The sequence below is a fragment of the Gopherus flavomarginatus genome, chromosome 5 (assembly GCF_025201925.1).
Source record: "Gopherus flavomarginatus isolate rGopFla2 chromosome 5, rGopFla2.mat.asm, whole genome shotgun sequence".
Lineage (NCBI taxonomy): Eukaryota > Metazoa > Chordata > Testudines > Testudinidae > Gopherus > Gopherus flavomarginatus.
The window spans coordinates 96,959,003-96,977,082 of NC_066621.1; the positions used below are offsets into that span (position 1 = coordinate 96,959,003).

At 44.7% G+C, this 18,080-nt stretch overlaps 2 protein-coding genes across 4 annotated transcripts in view; one reads left to right on the plus strand and one right to left on the minus strand.

Moving 5' to 3' along the window:
• LOC127051950 (uncharacterized) overlaps positions 1-16,499 on the minus strand; it is a 260,294-nt gene extending 243,795 nt beyond the window's left edge. The window contains exon 1 of the mRNA XM_050954966.1: positions 15,159-16,499. Coding sequence (XP_050810923.1) covers positions 15,403-16,383 — 981 coding nt within the window. The 5' untranslated portion in view covers positions 16,384-16,499 and the 3' untranslated portion in view covers positions 15,159-15,402. The remainder of the gene's footprint in view (positions 1-15,158) is intronic.
• The window catches only part of SPTBN5 (spectrin beta, non-erythrocytic 5), a 173,238-nt gene that overhangs the window by 145,320 nt on the left and 9,838 nt on the right, over positions 1-18,080 (plus strand). For all 3 annotated transcript variants that reach the window (XM_050954918.1, XM_050954916.1, XM_050954917.1), the window contains 6 exons: positions 2,297-2,514; positions 4,563-4,752; positions 6,294-6,470; positions 7,829-7,933; positions 8,462-9,061; positions 17,060-17,131. In XM_050954918.1, the coding sequence (XP_050810875.1) occupies positions 2,297-2,514; positions 4,563-4,752; positions 6,294-6,470; positions 7,829-7,933; positions 8,462-9,061; positions 17,060-17,131 (1,362 nt within the window). The remainder of the gene's footprint in view (positions 1-2,296; positions 2,515-4,562; positions 4,753-6,293; positions 6,471-7,828; positions 7,934-8,461; positions 9,062-17,059; positions 17,132-18,080) is intronic.

Here is an 18,080-nt window from a genome sequence, read left to right on the forward strand (position 1 = left end):
CTCAATGGCATCTCGGGCTGCTCTGTTTACACAGCTATGGAAAATGTGTCTGATCCATTACTGCAGTGTCTATGGTGCCTCATGCAAGAGGCCTTTCATCCTACTTTTAACATCATGAAACAATATTAGTAAGAACATAAGAACGGCCATACTGGGTCAGACCAAAGGTCCATCTGGCCCAGTAACCTGTCTTCCAACAGTGGCTAATGCCTGGTTCTACAACATCTGAAGTGTGCGGGGAGAGGGATAAAACATACTATCAAATAAACAGAGCTAACGAGCATTATCAACTGGAATATTTGTGAAGGCAACCTAGTAGGAATGGGTCTTGAGGAGGGATTTGCAGGAGGAGAGCATAGTAACCTTGCAGATTAGTTCAGGGAAGGTGTCCCATGCATAAGGTGCGGCATGGAGGAAAGCACACAGTCTGTTGTAGGAAAAATGAACAATGGTGAGGTGTAGCAACCTCTTTTTGCTACTTCCGTGAAGCCAAGAAAAGGTCCAAGAGCCCATCTTTAGAACAGAGGCAGGAGGAGAACATATGTAGGAATGATATAAGAACATAAGAACGGCCATACTGGGTCAGACCAAAGGTCCATCCAGCCCAGTATCCTGTCTTCCAGCAGTGGCCAATGCCAGGTGCCCCAGAGGGAATGAACAGAACAGGTAATCATCAAGCGATCCCTCCCCTGTTGCCCATTCCCAGCTTCTGGTAAACAGAGGCTAGGGACAACATCCCTGCCCATCCTGGCTAATAGCCATTGATGGATCTATCTTCTATGACAGTGTTTCTCAAACTTGTTCCGCTGCTTGTGCAGGGAAAGCCCCTGGCGGGCCGGGCCGGTTTGTTTACCTGCTGCATCCGCAGGTCCGGCTGATCGCGGCTCCCAGTGGCTGTGGTTCACTGCTCCAGGCCAATGGGAGCTGCTGGAAGTGGCACGGGCCAAGAGACGTACTGGCTGCCACTTCCAGCAGCTCCCATTGGCCTGGAGCAACAAACCGCAGCCACTGGGAGCTGCGATCAACCGAACCTGCAAATGTGGCAGGTAAACAAACTGTCCCAGCCCGGCAAGGGCTTTCCCTGCACAAACGGTGGAACAAGTTTGGGAACCACTTCTCTATGAACTTGTCTAGTTCTTTTTTGAACCCTGTTATAGCCTTGGCCTTCACAACATCCTCTGGCAAGGAGTTCCACAGTACTACTTACTGTATTTTTCACTTCACTTAATAGGCTTTGAAACTAAATTCCAACCCAAGCTCAAATAAGTTCAAAGCCTTAGTTTGAAGTGGATGTGGAGTCTCTAGCACTGCAATACCAGTGGTTCCTGGGACTGCCAGCCTATTGCTAGAAAAGAGGCCATCGGAGCCTGATGTTTTGCTGCCATTCAAAAGGCCCATGTTGAATTCTGGGATGTGACTTCTTGCTCCTTAGGCCAGCAGAAATTGCTAGTCCTGTGGAAGTAATAGTTAGCGTCATGGAGCATGGTGAGCCTAGATTTTGCTGTACCTAAATTCCTTATTTTTCAATTTAAATGGTGTCACAGGCTCTGGATTGGGAACAGACAATCCTTGTGGGCTGGCAGTAGGTGTTTATGATGTAGGTGTTTATGATGTTTAGGCCAGATGAGAGAGAGGTGAAAAAAGGAGTTAGAGAGCAGGAGAATTGAGATGATCCCTTAGACTCCAGCTGGGGTGCTGCGGAGGCAGGGAAGGAATATCGGGTGTGTTCTGAACATGCCGGACTTCCTCTAGGTACTTTCTCAAAACAAAAATAAAAGATGAAATTTTGGAAAGCAGATGTTCTGCTGGGAATTGCTGCACCCTTACTTTCCTGTCTATTTCTCTCTCCTAATCCTCACCCAATTCCTTCCCACTTTCTTCAAAGCCAGCCCCAGTGTCACTGCTCTGCATTACAGGGTAGTACCTCCTCCCCCAGTTGACACAGCTGACTCCTCCCTGACCTCCCCCCAAATACATCATTTATATTAGAAACAGAGTTTTTGCTAGCCCAGGGAGTGAGACTCCCAAGGTATCTTCTACCTTACTGCACTGTCCGTCATGACGGCTCTGAACAAGCTTGTTCAATGGTGAATGTAGATGAATCCTGGAAGGTAAGTGGCAACAGGCAAAGTAATGAGTTAGTTTCTCACTCTGTGGGATCAGTTGGGTGGAAGGAGCCTAAAGGTCAAGAACAGTCTGAGATCTGCTTTCAGGATTATTTCCCTGCAGTGTCAATGCTGAAGCAGAACCTAATGCTCTCAATTTCATCTTGTGATCAATTGCTTCTGTGTTCCAGAGAGACCTTGCAGCCATAGCGAAAGAGCTGAAGAGGATCCAAGGGGAGGCTCGGCGTCTCAGCCAGCTCTACCCTCAGGCCAAGGAGAATATAATGGAGAGACTCACAGAGGTGGATGAATGCTGGGAGAAACTGACCAGGAAGTCTGTGGAGAGGAAGGAGAGACTGAGCCAGGCAGAACAGGTCCAGGTCTACTTCAACGACTGCAGGGAGCTGATGTATGTGTTGGGCCCTTTGTCTGGCAATGGGGCCTTATTTTTGTTTTCCCCAATGCAGTCTTCTAAATTAGACACTTGGCATAGGCCATCCCTGCCCCCATCTCTCTGCAGCTTCCTTACAGCTCCCTTTAAATGATAACACAAAGCATCTTCTCAGCTGCAGTGGCCAGAGTTGACCCCACTGTAGAAAAGAACAGATACTTTGGTTCAAACTAATAAGGTTGTTTCTGGAGCCTATCACACATTGGATGTGTCTCGCACATGGGATCATACCACTCTATTTCAGCACAGTGTTACAGACCCACCACATTTTGGACAACTTAGATAATACCTCTAGTGTCTTGGAAAAGCAAGCACTTTGGGTAGTTCAGTACTTTGGGGGTTGGTTTCCAAACATTGCTGATTCTACATGAGGGCATAGTCCTTTCCTCACATCTGAATACTCCAATCCCTGTGCAGCTGTACAGACACCATTGCTCCCATGTGCAAGGCTATGTCTACACTACAGCATAAAATCGAAATTACTAAAACCGGTTTTATAAAATCGATATTATAAAATCAATTTTATGCGTCCACACTAGGGCACATTAATTCGGTGGTGTACGTCCATGGTCCTAGGCTACCATCGATTTCCGGAGCAGTGCACTCTGGGTAGCTACATTAAAGGAATGAGACCAATAACTTCGATTTCCGTCCACACTAACCCTAAATCGATATAGTAATATCGATTTTAGGGTTACTCCTCTCGTTGGGGAGGAGTACAGAAATCGATTTTAAGAGCCCTTAAAATCGATTTAAAGTGCCTTGTAGTGTGGACAGGTACAGAGTTAAATCGATTTAACGCTGTTTAAATCGATTTAACTGTGTAGTGTGGACCAGGCCCAAGAGTCAGCACAACCATTTCACAGGCAATCCTAGCACAGTTATTTCAAGCATGTACAAAAGTTGAAGTATTTTGTGTGGGAGCAGGGAAGATATAATATGAATAATATTGCTTGCATGTGCCTGTTGTGGTTTCCCTTCTGCATAAATAAAAGAGCTGTGTGGGTACTGGAATTTCTATTTTGCAGGAAATTCCATTATTATGAAACTGGATTTTGTTCCTAATCTGAACAAAACATTGAATTTTGAAATTTCCCATGAACTGAAAACAATTCTGTTTTGGGTCAATGGCAACATTTCTTTCAGATTAAATCAAAACATTCCATTTTTATTTCAACCATTTTTAATTTTTGATATCATAAAATAAATTTCAAAATCAAAACACTCCATAGTGATTTTTTTTCCAAATCAGTTTTTTTCAACATCTACACGATCCTGTAGAATGTTTCTATTTCAGTGAAAAATGTTTCATCAGAAAATGTTTGCCCAACTCCATTAAGTATTATGAGCATTTTCCTAGGAATACAAATGTGTTCTTGGTTTAGGAATATTGTGTGTAAGAGTGTGTAGGTGGGGATATCCTGCTGTGAGATAGCTCTTCAGCTGCTGTAAATCAGCTCCATTGAAGTCAATGGAACTACCTTGTTTTATACCAGTTGAGGGTGTGGCCTTGTAGGTACATGCTTTTGCCTAACTTTGTGAGTGAATATGATTTCATGTATATGTGTTAAGTATTCTTGTGCGTGACAGAATGTGAAACTTTAAGAATGCATATAAATGCCCAGTGCATAAAAGCACTGTGAATATATACAGGAGATATTCTTCAGTGCATGTAGTTTCATGATTCCCTTCTCTAACTATCTGAATGTGTATCATGTTTGTCCCATAAGAATCATTTAATTATTAATGGGGCAAGGGTATGTCTGAATGTATGTTTATGCACTGGAATGTGTCCCTGGAGTGTGTAAATGTGCATATGGATGTGGATATCTACCGGAGTATGCACATATGTGTGTCCCTTGTATGTAAATAAGGGCTTATAAATCTGTGCCTATATCAGTGTGGATGTATAAGCTTGTGGGCATGTCTGAGTGTTTGTGAGTCATTCCATTTTTATCCTCACCAGCTTTCAGTGTTCACTGGCTCCTTTTGATTCCTTTCTGTAGGGTTTGGGCCAATGAGATGCATGCACTGGTGATATCTGAGGAACTAGCAAGCGATGTTCTTGGCGCTGAGCTGCTAATCAAGCACCATGAAGAGTATAAGCGTGAAATAGAGAAGCAGTGGTTAAAATATGAAGATATGCAGCAGGCAGGGAACAACCTGGTGAAGAATGGACACTTCATGTCCATGGAGGTATGCTGATGGCGGGTTAAACATTTTAAAAAATCAGTCAGGTAAGGAAACAAACTTAGTGGGCAAACACCTTAATTAAATATTATAAAAGTCTAAGTGAAGCATCACTGCCAGAAATGCTATCATATATAAAGAACATTCAGTAAGTGTTCAGGAGGGAATCTAGACTTCAGCGCCCCCAGAGAGTTCATGCCTCTCAAGGGGTTTCACATATATCTGTCCTTCAAAACAGAGAAGCTAGATAGGAAACCCAGGTTCTTTAATATTAAATATGAAGACAAATTTTGCATAGAGACCTGAATAAGTGGAACACCATTTAGAGTTGTTCTTATCTCCTTCAAAATTGACTCTGAAGCTAACCTGCAAAATTACAATACCTAGCTTGAAATATTGCTAGTGGTTGTTTATGCTGTGCTGTAGGCCTACATCAACTATACAGTGAGGAATATGTGCCACACAAATACTGTCCCTTAAATCTTATTGTCTAAATGCACAAACAATAGGATAAATAGAATGCAATGCAATACAGAGCAAATACAGAGAGGGGTGATGTCTTTGCACACTTCAGAAAACATGTGATTGGGATCTGAGTTACTACAGAGAATTCTTTCCTGGATGCTGGCTGGTGAGTCTTGCCCACATGCTCAGGGTTTAACTGATCACCATATTTGCGGTCAGGAAGGAATTTTCCTCCAAGGCAGATTGGCAGAGACCCTGGAGGTTTTTCGTCTTCCTCTGCAGCATGGGGCACGGGTCACTTGCTGGAGAATTCTCTGCAGCTTGAGCTTCAAACCACAATTTGAGGACTTCAATAACTCAGACATAGGTTAGGGAGTTGTTACAGGAGTGGGTGGGTGAGATTCTGTGACCTGCATTGTGCAAGAGGTCAGACTAGATGATCATAATGATCCCTTCTGACCTTAGTCTATGAGTCTATGATTCTTCAGGAGTTTTACAAAGGAGAAAAGGGCAAGAAGTAACTTTGAAAAACTCTAAGATCCTGTTATCTAAGTAACTTCAGAATTTGACCATTACAATGACCCCAGGCTTGTCTTGAGATTGTAATTAGATCTGGAGATCATGAAGTTAAGAGAGTGTTTGGAATTTGTGAAAGATCCCATTTCTGTTGCAAACTTTGCTGCAGAGAGGACTAGACAGTTTTCCATTGGTATTAAAAGATAAATCAGAGTTGTCATGCTATGGCCAGATGAATTTGTCTTGTTGTGTGGGTACCCATTAGTTCAGTATTATAAGTTACAAACTGCAACATCTGAGTTAAGCGTGGCCCTGGAAGAACATATAGCAAAGTACTGGTCCTGCCTACATGGAATACGCATACAGATACAGAATATCGTATGAGACTAAATGAATTCAGGTAGGCAAAAGGCAGACTTGGACTTCCTTTCTAAAGTAGGTTGGGATCACAAAGTTCTCTGGAGGTCATGTATGGGTCACATGATCGAATTACAAGGTAGATGGCTGTCAAATGAAAGTCTAAGTCAATCTTTTATCTCCCTATATTGTAAATGTTGTTTTCCTAGATTGAGGAAAAACTGTCAGAGCTGTCAGAACTGATGAAGAAGGTGAAGGAGAGCTGGGATTTGAGGAAGGAGCTGTATGAGGAAAACTGGGAGATCCAATTACTACGGCGAGAGCTGGATCAAGCAGAGGCATGGCTGGCTGCCAAGGAGGGCTTTCTCTCAGATCCTAGCTATGGGGTGAGTAAGGACAGTATAACACTATTAAAATGCACCATCTCAAGTAATCCCACCCCTGAGAGATTCTTCTTTTACGTTAATCACAGTCAAAACATTGATGGATGAGTAATGCAGCTTTGGGATTCTCAAAAGGTAGGTGCTATGTCCTTTTAAAGGGTTTAGCCTGGGGCAGGAAAAGTTGTTAATGGGGTAGTGACCTGTTGTGGCAAAAGATTGGGGAGAATTCCTACCCATTCCTTCAGGGGTGGTTCTAGGGATTTTGCCGCCCCAAGCACAGCAGGCAGGCTGCATCCGGCGGTTTGCCTGCGGAGGGTCCGCCAGTTCCGCGGCTTCAGCAGATCTCCTGCAGGCAAGCCACCGAAGGCAGCCTGCCTGCCGCCCTCGCAGTGCCGGCAGAGCACCCCCGCCCCCACGGCTTGCCGCCCCGAGCACGCGCTTGGCATGCTGGGGCCTGGAGCCGCCCCTGCATTTCTTAGCCTAGTCAGGGGTCCGGAAGAAGGTTCTTACCCCTTCATATGAGGAAAAGAGCCTGATTTGAAGAGAAGGGGTGATTTTTCCTCTCTTGGGGGGTGGAGGGATTTGTGTACATGGCTTTTCCAGCTTGCCCTAGAAAACCTTGTTTTTGCACCAACTTCAACAGCTTTCTTCTGTTTGATTACCATATTATGGTGTCTGAGAGGGCGGAACAACACTGCCATGCACTTGGCTATGGAGGCCCAACACAGGGGCAACAAAGGATCAGTTGTGAGATCCCTGCAGTGATCATGGGCAGGAGGCAAGACAGGAGTAAACCATGTGTCTGTCATAAACTTTAACCCAGGCATTTAACCTGGGTGCCATTGGTTATACTGTAGCAGCCAGGATACCACATGGAAATCATGATACCTTATACAAGCCATGCTAGTGGTGATATTGCAGGGCCTTTATTCCACAGCAGAGAGGAGAAGGAGGGAGAGAAGTTTTACATGAACTGTAACATTTTTAAATAATTAGTGACTCTTACAGAGGATCATCTCACTGTGAAAGATACTGCATTCCCGTAATGGCTATCCTGGTGGGTTCCAGAAAGGGTGCTGGTGGCTGACAAAGCCAGCAGCTGGGGAGAAAGAAGTCTTGTCAACTGAACCTTTATTTTCATGTGCCACATTCAGCCCATGGACCACTCTTTTTAGAAGTGTAGGCTGAGATTTTGAAAGCCAGCTAGGGGATTTAGAAACAAACTCCCATTAATTTTAAAGGGAGTTATGTGGCTAAATGTACTTATTTGTTTTGAAAATCTCAGTCGTAGCCTTTTCAGGAACAGTTATTTTTGTCTCACTGGATTCCTGTATCTATTGTTGATTTTTTTTTCCACTCAGGATTCAGTGTCTGATGTAGAGGAACTACTGAAAAAACACCGGGACTTTGAGACGATGCTTGCAGCCCAAGAGGACAAGTTTGTACAGCTGAACAGGAAGACAAAGGTGAGGGGGAAGAAGACTGATGGATTAGTAAGCGAGGCAAGGGTTTGTCATGGAGTGAGATGGCCTCTTTAGGAGGCTGGGGCTCTGCTGCTGCTGTGCTAAACTCAGCTCAGCTCCCAACATGGAGATTAGTGGGAAAGGATCAAGTGACTAAGAGGAGACCTGCCCGGAAAATAAGAGCAGACTGTAATTCAGAGAAGATTAGGTTGACTGAGGAAGACTCCAGGGAGAGCAGACCTGGGAGCTGGTGCTCTGCCTCGAGCAGGAGGGCAACAAGGAAGGCAGTGAGCAGAGGAAGAGGCCTTGGGAAGAAGACAACAATACAGTTTCGACTACAGACGCCAGAGCTGTTTAGAGTTCCCAGGGCTGGGAACCCATAATACCATCCATAGTTGGGCCCTGTGCTGTCAGATACATTTTTATAAATACCAATACCATTTTTATAAAGGCCAATAGAAAATGCATCTGAAAGTAATCCTAACTTCAATTTACATGTGCACTCACAGATGTAACCCTTGTGTCTTGCAGAGGGAAATGAAGATACTGAAGCAGATTTATGCTGAGGAAAATGGGCAAAAGGAGAGAGGGAAAATCATTAGGGTCCCATCTCTGAGAAGGAAGCCCTCAGACAGAAGGATGCCATCGTCAAGACTGATAGAGATAAAGAGAACCAGACCATTGCCATCTCTATCCTCCTCACCCAGCCTCAGCTTGAGGGGTCCCCTTGAAACTATTGCGTCTCCAGTCCAAAAGTCCACAGAGGCATTCCAGCAATTTGGGTCTGGGGAAAATCCAGAGATGTTGCCCAACACCAATGGAGAAACGAAAGCTGTGAGCAGGCTCAGTGAGATTAACACTCAACCTATGCCAAAACTGATGGGCCTGCAAGTCACGTCCTTGGGAAGCCACATCTCTCCTTCCAGTCCAGTAAACAGACAAAGTGCCACTAGTTTGTCAGAATCATGTTCCAAGGACCTCTTATCACCCCATGAGAAAAACCTTAGCAGTTGCCCTGTGTCTAACCTGGAAATAAAAGTTGGGAAGACTCCACCTAGGTCTAGCCGAAGTTCATTAGATGTTTCTCCACATTCAAGTTCCTCTCTTGAGAGGTCAGAAAATGGCCTTTTGGTAAGTTCATCTACATTCACAGAAACTCTACAGCCACCCCATTGAAGCAATACCCAGATCTATATCTGACTAGCCAACATAAGGAGTGTGAGATAACTACAAAGATTGACCATACACACATATATCCCTAGTGGACCCAAACAGCAAGAAACACTTAATGTGCCTTTGCTATATGCTTTCTAAATTATCCAGAAAGATAGTGATATAAAGCAGTTGTATGCTTGAAGTCTATGGAACCTTTTTAAATGCCTCACATCTATAGACATTACTGCTACCTAATATGGCAATGAGTGCTATTCTCTCTCTTTCACTAAGGGGAGTGTGTTGCTCACAAAAACATCTTTCCCCTGAAGCCAAGAAGCATCTATTCTGACTGATATTTTCTTTATACGTTCTTGGCATGATAGCTAATCCCTATAATGGGAATGTTAGATTAAATCTTGTCCAGCAATATTTTAATTGAATTTATGTCCCAGAAAATATATCTCGTCATATATCACTCTTCACTTTAATGAATAACAAATAGCATTAAAAATAGACCAACTTAATTGAAAAATTAATGAAATAGTCATGAATAGGACCAGATTTTTGGCTGTTGAAAACACGTTTGCACAGTTGCATCCACTAAACCTCTCATTTGCTTGTGCAAATAGTGAGTGCCAAACTAGATAATTTTATGCCTTCAGTAATTTATATTTTGCATGTAGCTACCTGATTTGACTGCACACAGGTGAGTTTTTTGTGTAAGATTGAAGGAGACTGATTCACAAAAAGACTATTGATTTAATTATGCAGCCAGATAGAACAAGTTCGAACAGAAAAGGTTTTATATCCTATAGGGTGATCAAACAGCAAGTGTGAAAAATCGGGACAGGGGGCAAGGGGTAGTAGGCGTCTATATAAGACACAGCCCCAAATATCAGGACTGTCCCTATAAAATCAGGACATCTGGTCACCCTAATGTCCTAATACATTAAAAAATACATTTAAAGAACTTTACAAACTAAGCATTCAGACGTTAATAAATGCCAGAATTAGAGCTGACTGAAAAATAGAATTTCCTTCCTTTGGGAAATTCTGAGTTTTCTCAATCTCATTTCATCCCAAAATTATAAAGCTGAAATGAATCATTTCAATAACTTTCCATCAAAAATTTTGACAAAATCAATGGACTCCTGCCATGTTTCAATTTTGTCTAATCAGCATTTTCCAGTGGAAACTTGATTCACTGGAAAATTTTCAATTAGCTCTAGATCAGATAAAGATTGTCTGTGCAACCTTAATCTGGCTCCTTTGTGCATATGCATTATTATTAGGCTTTGCAGAATCTGAGGGGTTTTAAAATAATTTAGATGGATAACACTGATGCTTATTTTTAAGCATTTGTTTTAGATTTCTTCCCACTGAAAATTTATATAAATAAAAATTATGGGGGAATTAGACAATGGGGGGTGAGACAATAATTGTTTAATGACAGACATTGAGATTCAAAAAGTTAAAGCTTTATAACCATTAAAATACAAATAGTCCACATCATATGTCAAAACATACAAAATAAATATCCTTAAAACGAACTCTGTTCTTAAGCATCATTTTTCTTACTTTGCCTATCTGTAAGTTTTGATGATCAATAGAATTTTTTTGGGAGGAGGGGGCTTGTGTGTGTATGGTGAAATCAACATTTACTGATAAAAATCCAGTTCTTTCAAGCCTAATTATGATACAGTCTTTATGATACAGTCCTAGTTACTTTACCTGCCCCCTTCTCCCTTGGCTCTTTGTCCCAATCTTTCCACTTGTGCCACCTTCTTCAACTTCTTCTCTACCTCCCAGTCTTTTTTTAAAATGAGCAAAACAATATATTTTTCGCATATCTCGTTTTGAGAATAGCTAAACCAGTTTTACTGACATTTTTTCCAAAAGCGTCAGCCTCAGGCAGCCACTCAGAATCAAAAATTTCATCCTGAGTGATTAAAGTTTGGCAAAGTTAAGAGCACATTAAAACAGATTAATATTATGAAAAATGTTGGGGAACCTGAATTGTAGGTGTTGCTACCTGTACCACCTATAATATACTAGTTGTTTTTTTCTCTATTATCAATATCTGTGCAATTGAGCACCCTTTTCTGAATGCTAAATGATGATGTTATGACACAAATTGCCGTATAACAATCAAACAAAGGATTATTTTTTGCAACAGCAGTAAAGAAAGCTAATAGAATATTGGCTAGATTTGTTTTAAGAGAGATATAGCATGTAAATCAGTAAGCAGCAGCATAATAGTCACGGAAACACTGAGATTACATTTGGAATCCAGTGTCCTGGTTTTGTTACCTCATTGGAATGCAGAAATGTAACCATAGAAGTCAAACAGTACAAAATAAAGCAGCAGGAATGATCAATAGAATTGAGGGACTCATGTATGAGAGGATATATTGATAAAACAGATTATTTAGAGAAGAACATTAACTAGTTAAAGTTTCAGAGGGGTAGCCGTGTTAGTCTGGATCTGTAAAAGCAGCAAAGAATCTTGTTGCACCTTATAGACTAACAGACGTTTTGGAGCATGAGCTTTCGTGGGTGAATACCCACTTCGTCAGATGCATGTAGTGGAAATTTCCAGGGGCAGATATATACATGCAGGCAAGCTAGAGATAATGAGGTTAGTTCAATCAGGGAGGATGAGGCCCTGTTCTAGCAGTTGAGGGGTGAAAACCAAGGGAGGAGAAACTGGTTTTGTAGTTGGCAAGCCATTCAGAGTCTTTGTTTAATTCTGAGCTGATGGTGTCAAATTTGCAGATGAACTGAAGCTCAGCAGTTTCTCTTTGAAGTCTGGTCCTGAAGTTTTTTTTCTGCAGGATGGCCACCTTAAGGTCTGCTATAGTGTGGCCAGGGAGGTTGAAGTGTTCTCCTACAGGTTTTTGTATATTGCCATTCCTAATATCTGATTTGTGTCCATTTATCCTTTTCCATAGCGACTGTCCAGTTTGGCCGATGTACGTAACAGAGGGGCATTGCTGGCATACAATGGCATATATTACACTGGTGGACGTGCAGGTGAATGAACCAGTGATGGTATGGCTGATCTGGTTAGGTCCTGTGATGGTGTCGCCGGTGTAGATATGTGGGCAGAGTTGGCATCGAGGTTTGTTGCATGGATTGGTTCCTGAGCTAGAGTTACTATGGTGCGGTGTGCAGTTACTGGTGAGAATATGTTTCAGGTTGGCAGGTTGCCTGTGGGCGAGGACTGGCCTGCCACCCAAGGCCTGTGAAAGTGTGGAATTGTTGTCCAGGATGGGTTGTAGATCCCTGATGATGCGTTGGAGGGGTTCTAGCTGGGGACTGTATGTGATGGCCAGTGGAGTCCTGTTGGTTTCTTTCTTGGGTTTGTCTTGCAGTAGGAGGCATCTGGATACACGTCTGGCTCTGTTGATCTGTTTCCTTATTTTCTTGTGCGGGTATTGTAGTTTTGAGAATGCTTGGTGGAGATATTGTAGGTGTTGGTCTCTGTCTGAGGGGTTAGAGCAGATGCAATTGTACCTCAGTGCTAGGCTGTAGACAATGGATCATGTGATGTGCCCGGGATGGAAGCTGGAGGCATGAAGGTAGGCATAGCGGTCGATAGCTTTTCGGTATAGGGTGGTGTTAATGTGACCATCACTTATTTGCACCATGGTGTCCAGGAAGTGGACCTCCCGTGTAGATTGGTCCAGGCTGAGGTTGATGGTGGGGTGGAAGCTGTTGAAATCGTGGTGGAATTTTTCCAGAGTCTCCTTCCCATGAGTCCAGATGATGATGATGTCATCAATGTAGCGTAGGTAGAGAAGGGGCGTGAGTGGACGAAAGCCGAGGAAGCATTGTTGCAGGTCGGCCATAAAAATATTGGCATATTGTGGGGCCATGCGGGTGCCCATAGCGGTGCCACTGATCTGGAGATACATATTGTCATCAAATTTGAAATAGTTGTGTGTGAGGATAAAGGCACAGAGCTCAGCAGCCAGTTGTGCTGTGGCATCATCAGGGATACTGTTCCTGACAGCTTGTATTCCGTCAGTGTGTGGGATGTTCGTGTAGAGAGCCTATACGTCCATGGTGACTAGGACAGTGTTTTCTGGAAGGTCACCAATGCATTGTAGTTTCCTCAGGAAATCAGTGGTGTCACGGAGATAGCTGGGAGCACTGATGGCATAGGGTCTGAGTAGAGAGTCCACATATCCAGACAATCCTTCAGTGAGAGTGCCAATGCCCGAGATGATGGGGCGTCCAGGATTTCCAGGTTTGTGGATCTTGGGTAGTAGATAGAATAACCCTGGTCGGGGCTCTAAGGGTATATTGATTTGTTCCGGTGTTAGTTTAGGGAGTGTCCTGAGTAGATGTTGCAGTTTCTTAGTGTATTCCTCAGTGGGATCTGAGGGAATGGCCTGTAGAATTAGGTGTTGGAGAGTTGTCTGGCGGCCTCCTTTTGGTAGTCAGACCTGTTCATGATGACAACAGCACCTCCTTTATCAGCCTCTTTGATGATAATGTCAGGGTGGTTTCTGAGGCTGAGGATGGCATTGCGTTCTGCATGACTTAGGTTATGAGGCAAGCGATGATGTTTTCCCACAATTTCTGCCTGTGCACATCGGTGGAAGCATTCAATGTATAGGTCCAGACTGTCATTTTGACCCTCAGGAGGAGTCCATGTGGAGTTCTTCTTCTTGTGCTGTTGGTGGGAGGGTACCTGTGTATCAGTGCGCTGTTCAGTGTTGTCCTGAATACAAGCTGTCAGGAACAGTATCCCTGATGATGCCACAGCACAACTGGCTGCTGAGCTCTGTGCCTTTATCCTCACACACAACTATTTCAAATTTGATGACAATATGTATCTCCAGATCAGTGGCACCGCTATGGGCACCCGCATGGCCCCACAATATGCCAATATTTTTATGGCCGACCTGCAACAATGCTTCCTCGGCTTTCGTCCACTCACGCCCCTTCTCTACCTACGCTACATTGATGACATCATCATCATCTGGACTCATGGGAAGGAGACTCTGGAAAAATTCCACCACGATTTCAACAGCTTCCACCCCACCATCAACCTCAGCCTGGACCAATCGACACGGGAGGTCCACTTCCTGGACACCACGGTGCAAATAAGTGATGGTCACATTAACACCACCCTATACCGAAAAGCTATCGACCGCTATGCCTACCTTCATGCCTCCAGCTTCCATCCTGGGCACATCACACGATCCATTGTCTACAGCCAAGCACTGAGGTACAATTGCATCTGCTCTAACCCCTCAGACAGAGACCAACACCTACAATATCTCCACCAAGTATTCTCAAAACTACAATACCCGCACAAGAAAATAAGGAAACAGATCAACAGAGCCAGACGTGTAGCCAGAAGCCTCCTACTGCAAGACATACCCAAGAAAGAAACCAACAGGATTCCACTGGCCATCACATACAGTCCCCAGCTAGAACCCCTCCAACGCATCATCAGGGATCTACAACCCATCCTGGACAACAATCCCACACTTTCACAGGTCTTGGGTGGCAGGCCAGTCCTCGCCCACAGGCAACCTGCCAACCTGAAACATATTCTCACCAGTAACTGCACACCGCACCATAGTAACTCTAGCTCAGGAACCAATCCATGCAACAAACCTCGATGCCAACTCTGCCCACATATCTACACCGGTGACACCATCACAGGACCTAACCAGATCAGCCATACCATCACTGGTTCATTCACCTGCACGTCCACCAGTGTAATATATGCCATTGTACGCCAGCAATGCCCCTCTGTTACGTACATCAGCCAAACTGGACAGTCGCTATGGAAAAGGATAAATGGACACAAATCAGATATTAGGAATGGCAATATACAAAAACCTGTAGGAGAACACTTCAACCTCCCTGGCCACACTATAGCAGACCTTAAGGTGGCCATCCTGCAGAAAAAAAACTTCAGGACCAGACTTCAAAGAGAAACTGCTGAGCTTCAGTTCATCTGCAAATTTGACACCATCAGCTCAGGATTAAACAAAGACTCTGAATGGCTTGCCAACTACAAAACCAGTTTCTCCTCCCTTGGTTTTCACACCTCAGGGCTTGTCTACATCAGAAAGTTGCAGCGCTGGTGAGGGAGTTACAGCGCTGCAACTTTGAAGGTGTACACATCTGCAGGGCACCACCAGCGCTGCAACTCCCTGTTTGCAGCGCTGGCCGTACTCCCGTTTTGTCTCGGGTGTAGAGGATCCAGCGCTGGTGATCCAGCGCTGGTAATCCAATGTAGACACTTACCAGCGCTTTTCTTGACCTCCGTGGAAGGAGGAAGCCTCTGGTAATCAAGCTGGTCTCCTTTCCCGGTTTGCTCTCTCGTTCCCGGAGCCCAGAGCAAGCAGGTCTCCTTCCCTGCGGTTTGCTGGGTGGCTCCGGGAACGAGAGAGCAAACCGCGGCGAAGCGGGTCTCCTTTCCCGGTTTGCTCTCTCGTTCCCGGAGCCCCGAGCAAGCAGGTCTCCTTCCCTGCGGTTTGCTGGGTGGCTCCGGGAACGAGAGAGCAAACCGCGGCGAAGCGGGTCTCCTTTCCCGGTTTGCTATCTCGTTCCCGGAGCCCAGAGCAAGCAGATCTCCTTCCCTGCGGTTTGCTGGGTGGCTCCGGGAACGAGAGAGCAAACCGCGGCGAAGCGGGTCTCCTTTCCCGGTTTGCTCTCTCGTTCCCGGAGCCCCGAGCAAGCAGGTCTCCTTCCCTGCGGTTTGCTGGGTGGCTCCGGGAACGAGAGAGCAAACCGCGGCGAAGCGGGTCTCCTTTCCCGGTTTGCTCTCGCGTTCCCGGAGCCCCGAGCAAGCAGGTCTCCTGCCCTGCGGTTTGCTGGGTGGCTCCGGGAACGAGAGAGCAAACCGCGGCGAAGCGGGTCTCCTTTCCCGGTTTGCTCTCTCGTTCCCGGAGCCCCGAGCAAGCAGGTCTCCTTCCCTGCGGTTTGCTGGGTGGCTCCGGGAACGAGAGAGCAAACCGCGGCGAAGCGGGTCTCCTTTCCCGGTTTGCTCTCGCGTTCCCGGAGCCCCGAGCAAGCAGGTCTCCTTCCCTGCGGTTTGCTGGGTGGCTCCGGGAACGAGAGAGCAAACCGCGGCGAAGCGGGTCTCCTTTCCCGGTTTGCTCTCGCGTTCCCGGAGCCCCGAGCAAGCAGGTCTCCTTCCCTGCGGTTTGCTGGGTGGCTCCGGGAACGAGAGAGCAAACCGCGGCGAAGCGGGTCTCCTTTCCCGGTTTGCTCTCGCGTTCCCGGAACCCCCCTTGAAGCCGCCCAACAGCGCTGCAGTGTGGCCACATCTAACACCACTTGCAGCGCTGGTTGCTGTAAGTGTGGCCACTCTGCAGCGCTGGCCCTATACAGCTGTACTAATACAGCTGTAACAACCAGCGCTGCAAAACTTTAGATGTAGACATGGCCTCAGTTGCTAGAACAGGGCCTCATCCTCCCTGATTGAACTAACCTCATTATCTCTAGCTTGCCTGCATATATATATCTGCCCCTGGAAATTTCCACTACATGCATCTGACGAAGTGGGTATTCACCCACGAAAGCTCATGCTCCAAAATGTCTGTTAGTCTATAAGGTGCCACAGGATTCTTTGCTGCTTTTAGTTAAAGTTTATTATAAAATTACACTGATCTACAATAACTGGTCAGACCAGTACTAATGGATATAGGTATACATTAAGAGGGACCATATGAGGATTTTTAAGGATCTCTTAATGGTACTTTATTGGTGAACAAGTGGAATGGTAGTGTTAATGACATTGATCCCCGGACATGCCAGAATAGCATAATAAATTGTTATAGAAATATAATAAAATAATGTATTGCATATGTATTATAAAATACTATAGAAAAGGCAAAGGCTAAAGGGAAAACAATGGCCTGTTTGGGATATATCTCACAGTTGCTTCTGAAGTTTTGAAAAGACTTCTTCGAAGTGAAACTGTAATGTCCTTGTGTGTTTCAGGTTTCTGTAAGTCACCAGAACATGGAGGGCTTACTAGAAAAAAGGGACCAGCTTCTTCCAGGACGGAAGCAGGTAGAATCAGATGCACTCACTTCATGTTCAGCCACCATGACTTACGTTATGACCAAATAGCTACAGAACCTGACTTGGTGGGGGTTGGGGCAGTGAACCTTCACTGGTGAGGCTTTCAGAACCGAGGTCTTGATACAGTTCCCACAGAAGCCAGTGAAAGGACTCCCTTGATTTCAGTGGGTATTAGATGAGACGTGGAATGACCAAGATGTCTGAATTCACTTATCTGAGGGATCTTCCAGTTCAGGCTTAGTTCCCATTGATGGGGCACTTACTAGAACCTGGGACTAAATGAACATGTAGACTAAAATCCTCTTCAAAAAGAGTGAAGCCCTGATGGCAGAAAGAGCCGCTTATTTAATGAGCTTGGATATTGATTTCTGCTCATATTAGAAGAGGGTGTTTCTTCCAGTTGATGGTTGGGTAGTACATTGGTGGGATAGTTTCAGCATGTCCAAGTCTGAATGAAATTAAAGATTGAATTCCCCTCTTACCCTAAAATAGAATTCCACTTCCAGGGCAGGGTTTGCATCAATGAAGTAGCAGTGGTATATTTACCACAGCTGGGAAATTTCTGTGCATGTTTTCTCAGTCACTATCTACCAGTGCATAGATTTTTGCTAACAGAGTCTGTGTGAGCCTTGGACATAGACAGAACTCTTAGACTGATCCCTGGAAATAATTCTTTATCTGAAACTTCTAACCTGACCTAAGCAAATCCACACTGGTCTTTATTTCCCATGCAAAATAGAATCTACTGTCACCCTGTTAAGGATACACAGGTGAAACCCCAAGTTACATTAACTATGTTAGTGAATTCTCATCTCAGCTACCCACACAAAAAAAAGAAATAGAATACATTCATAACATAAATTCTCCTCACATCTTCCTTAACAATTCCCCCTTCCTCTCTCATTCACCAGAGAACTCTTGGCACAATAAAATAATA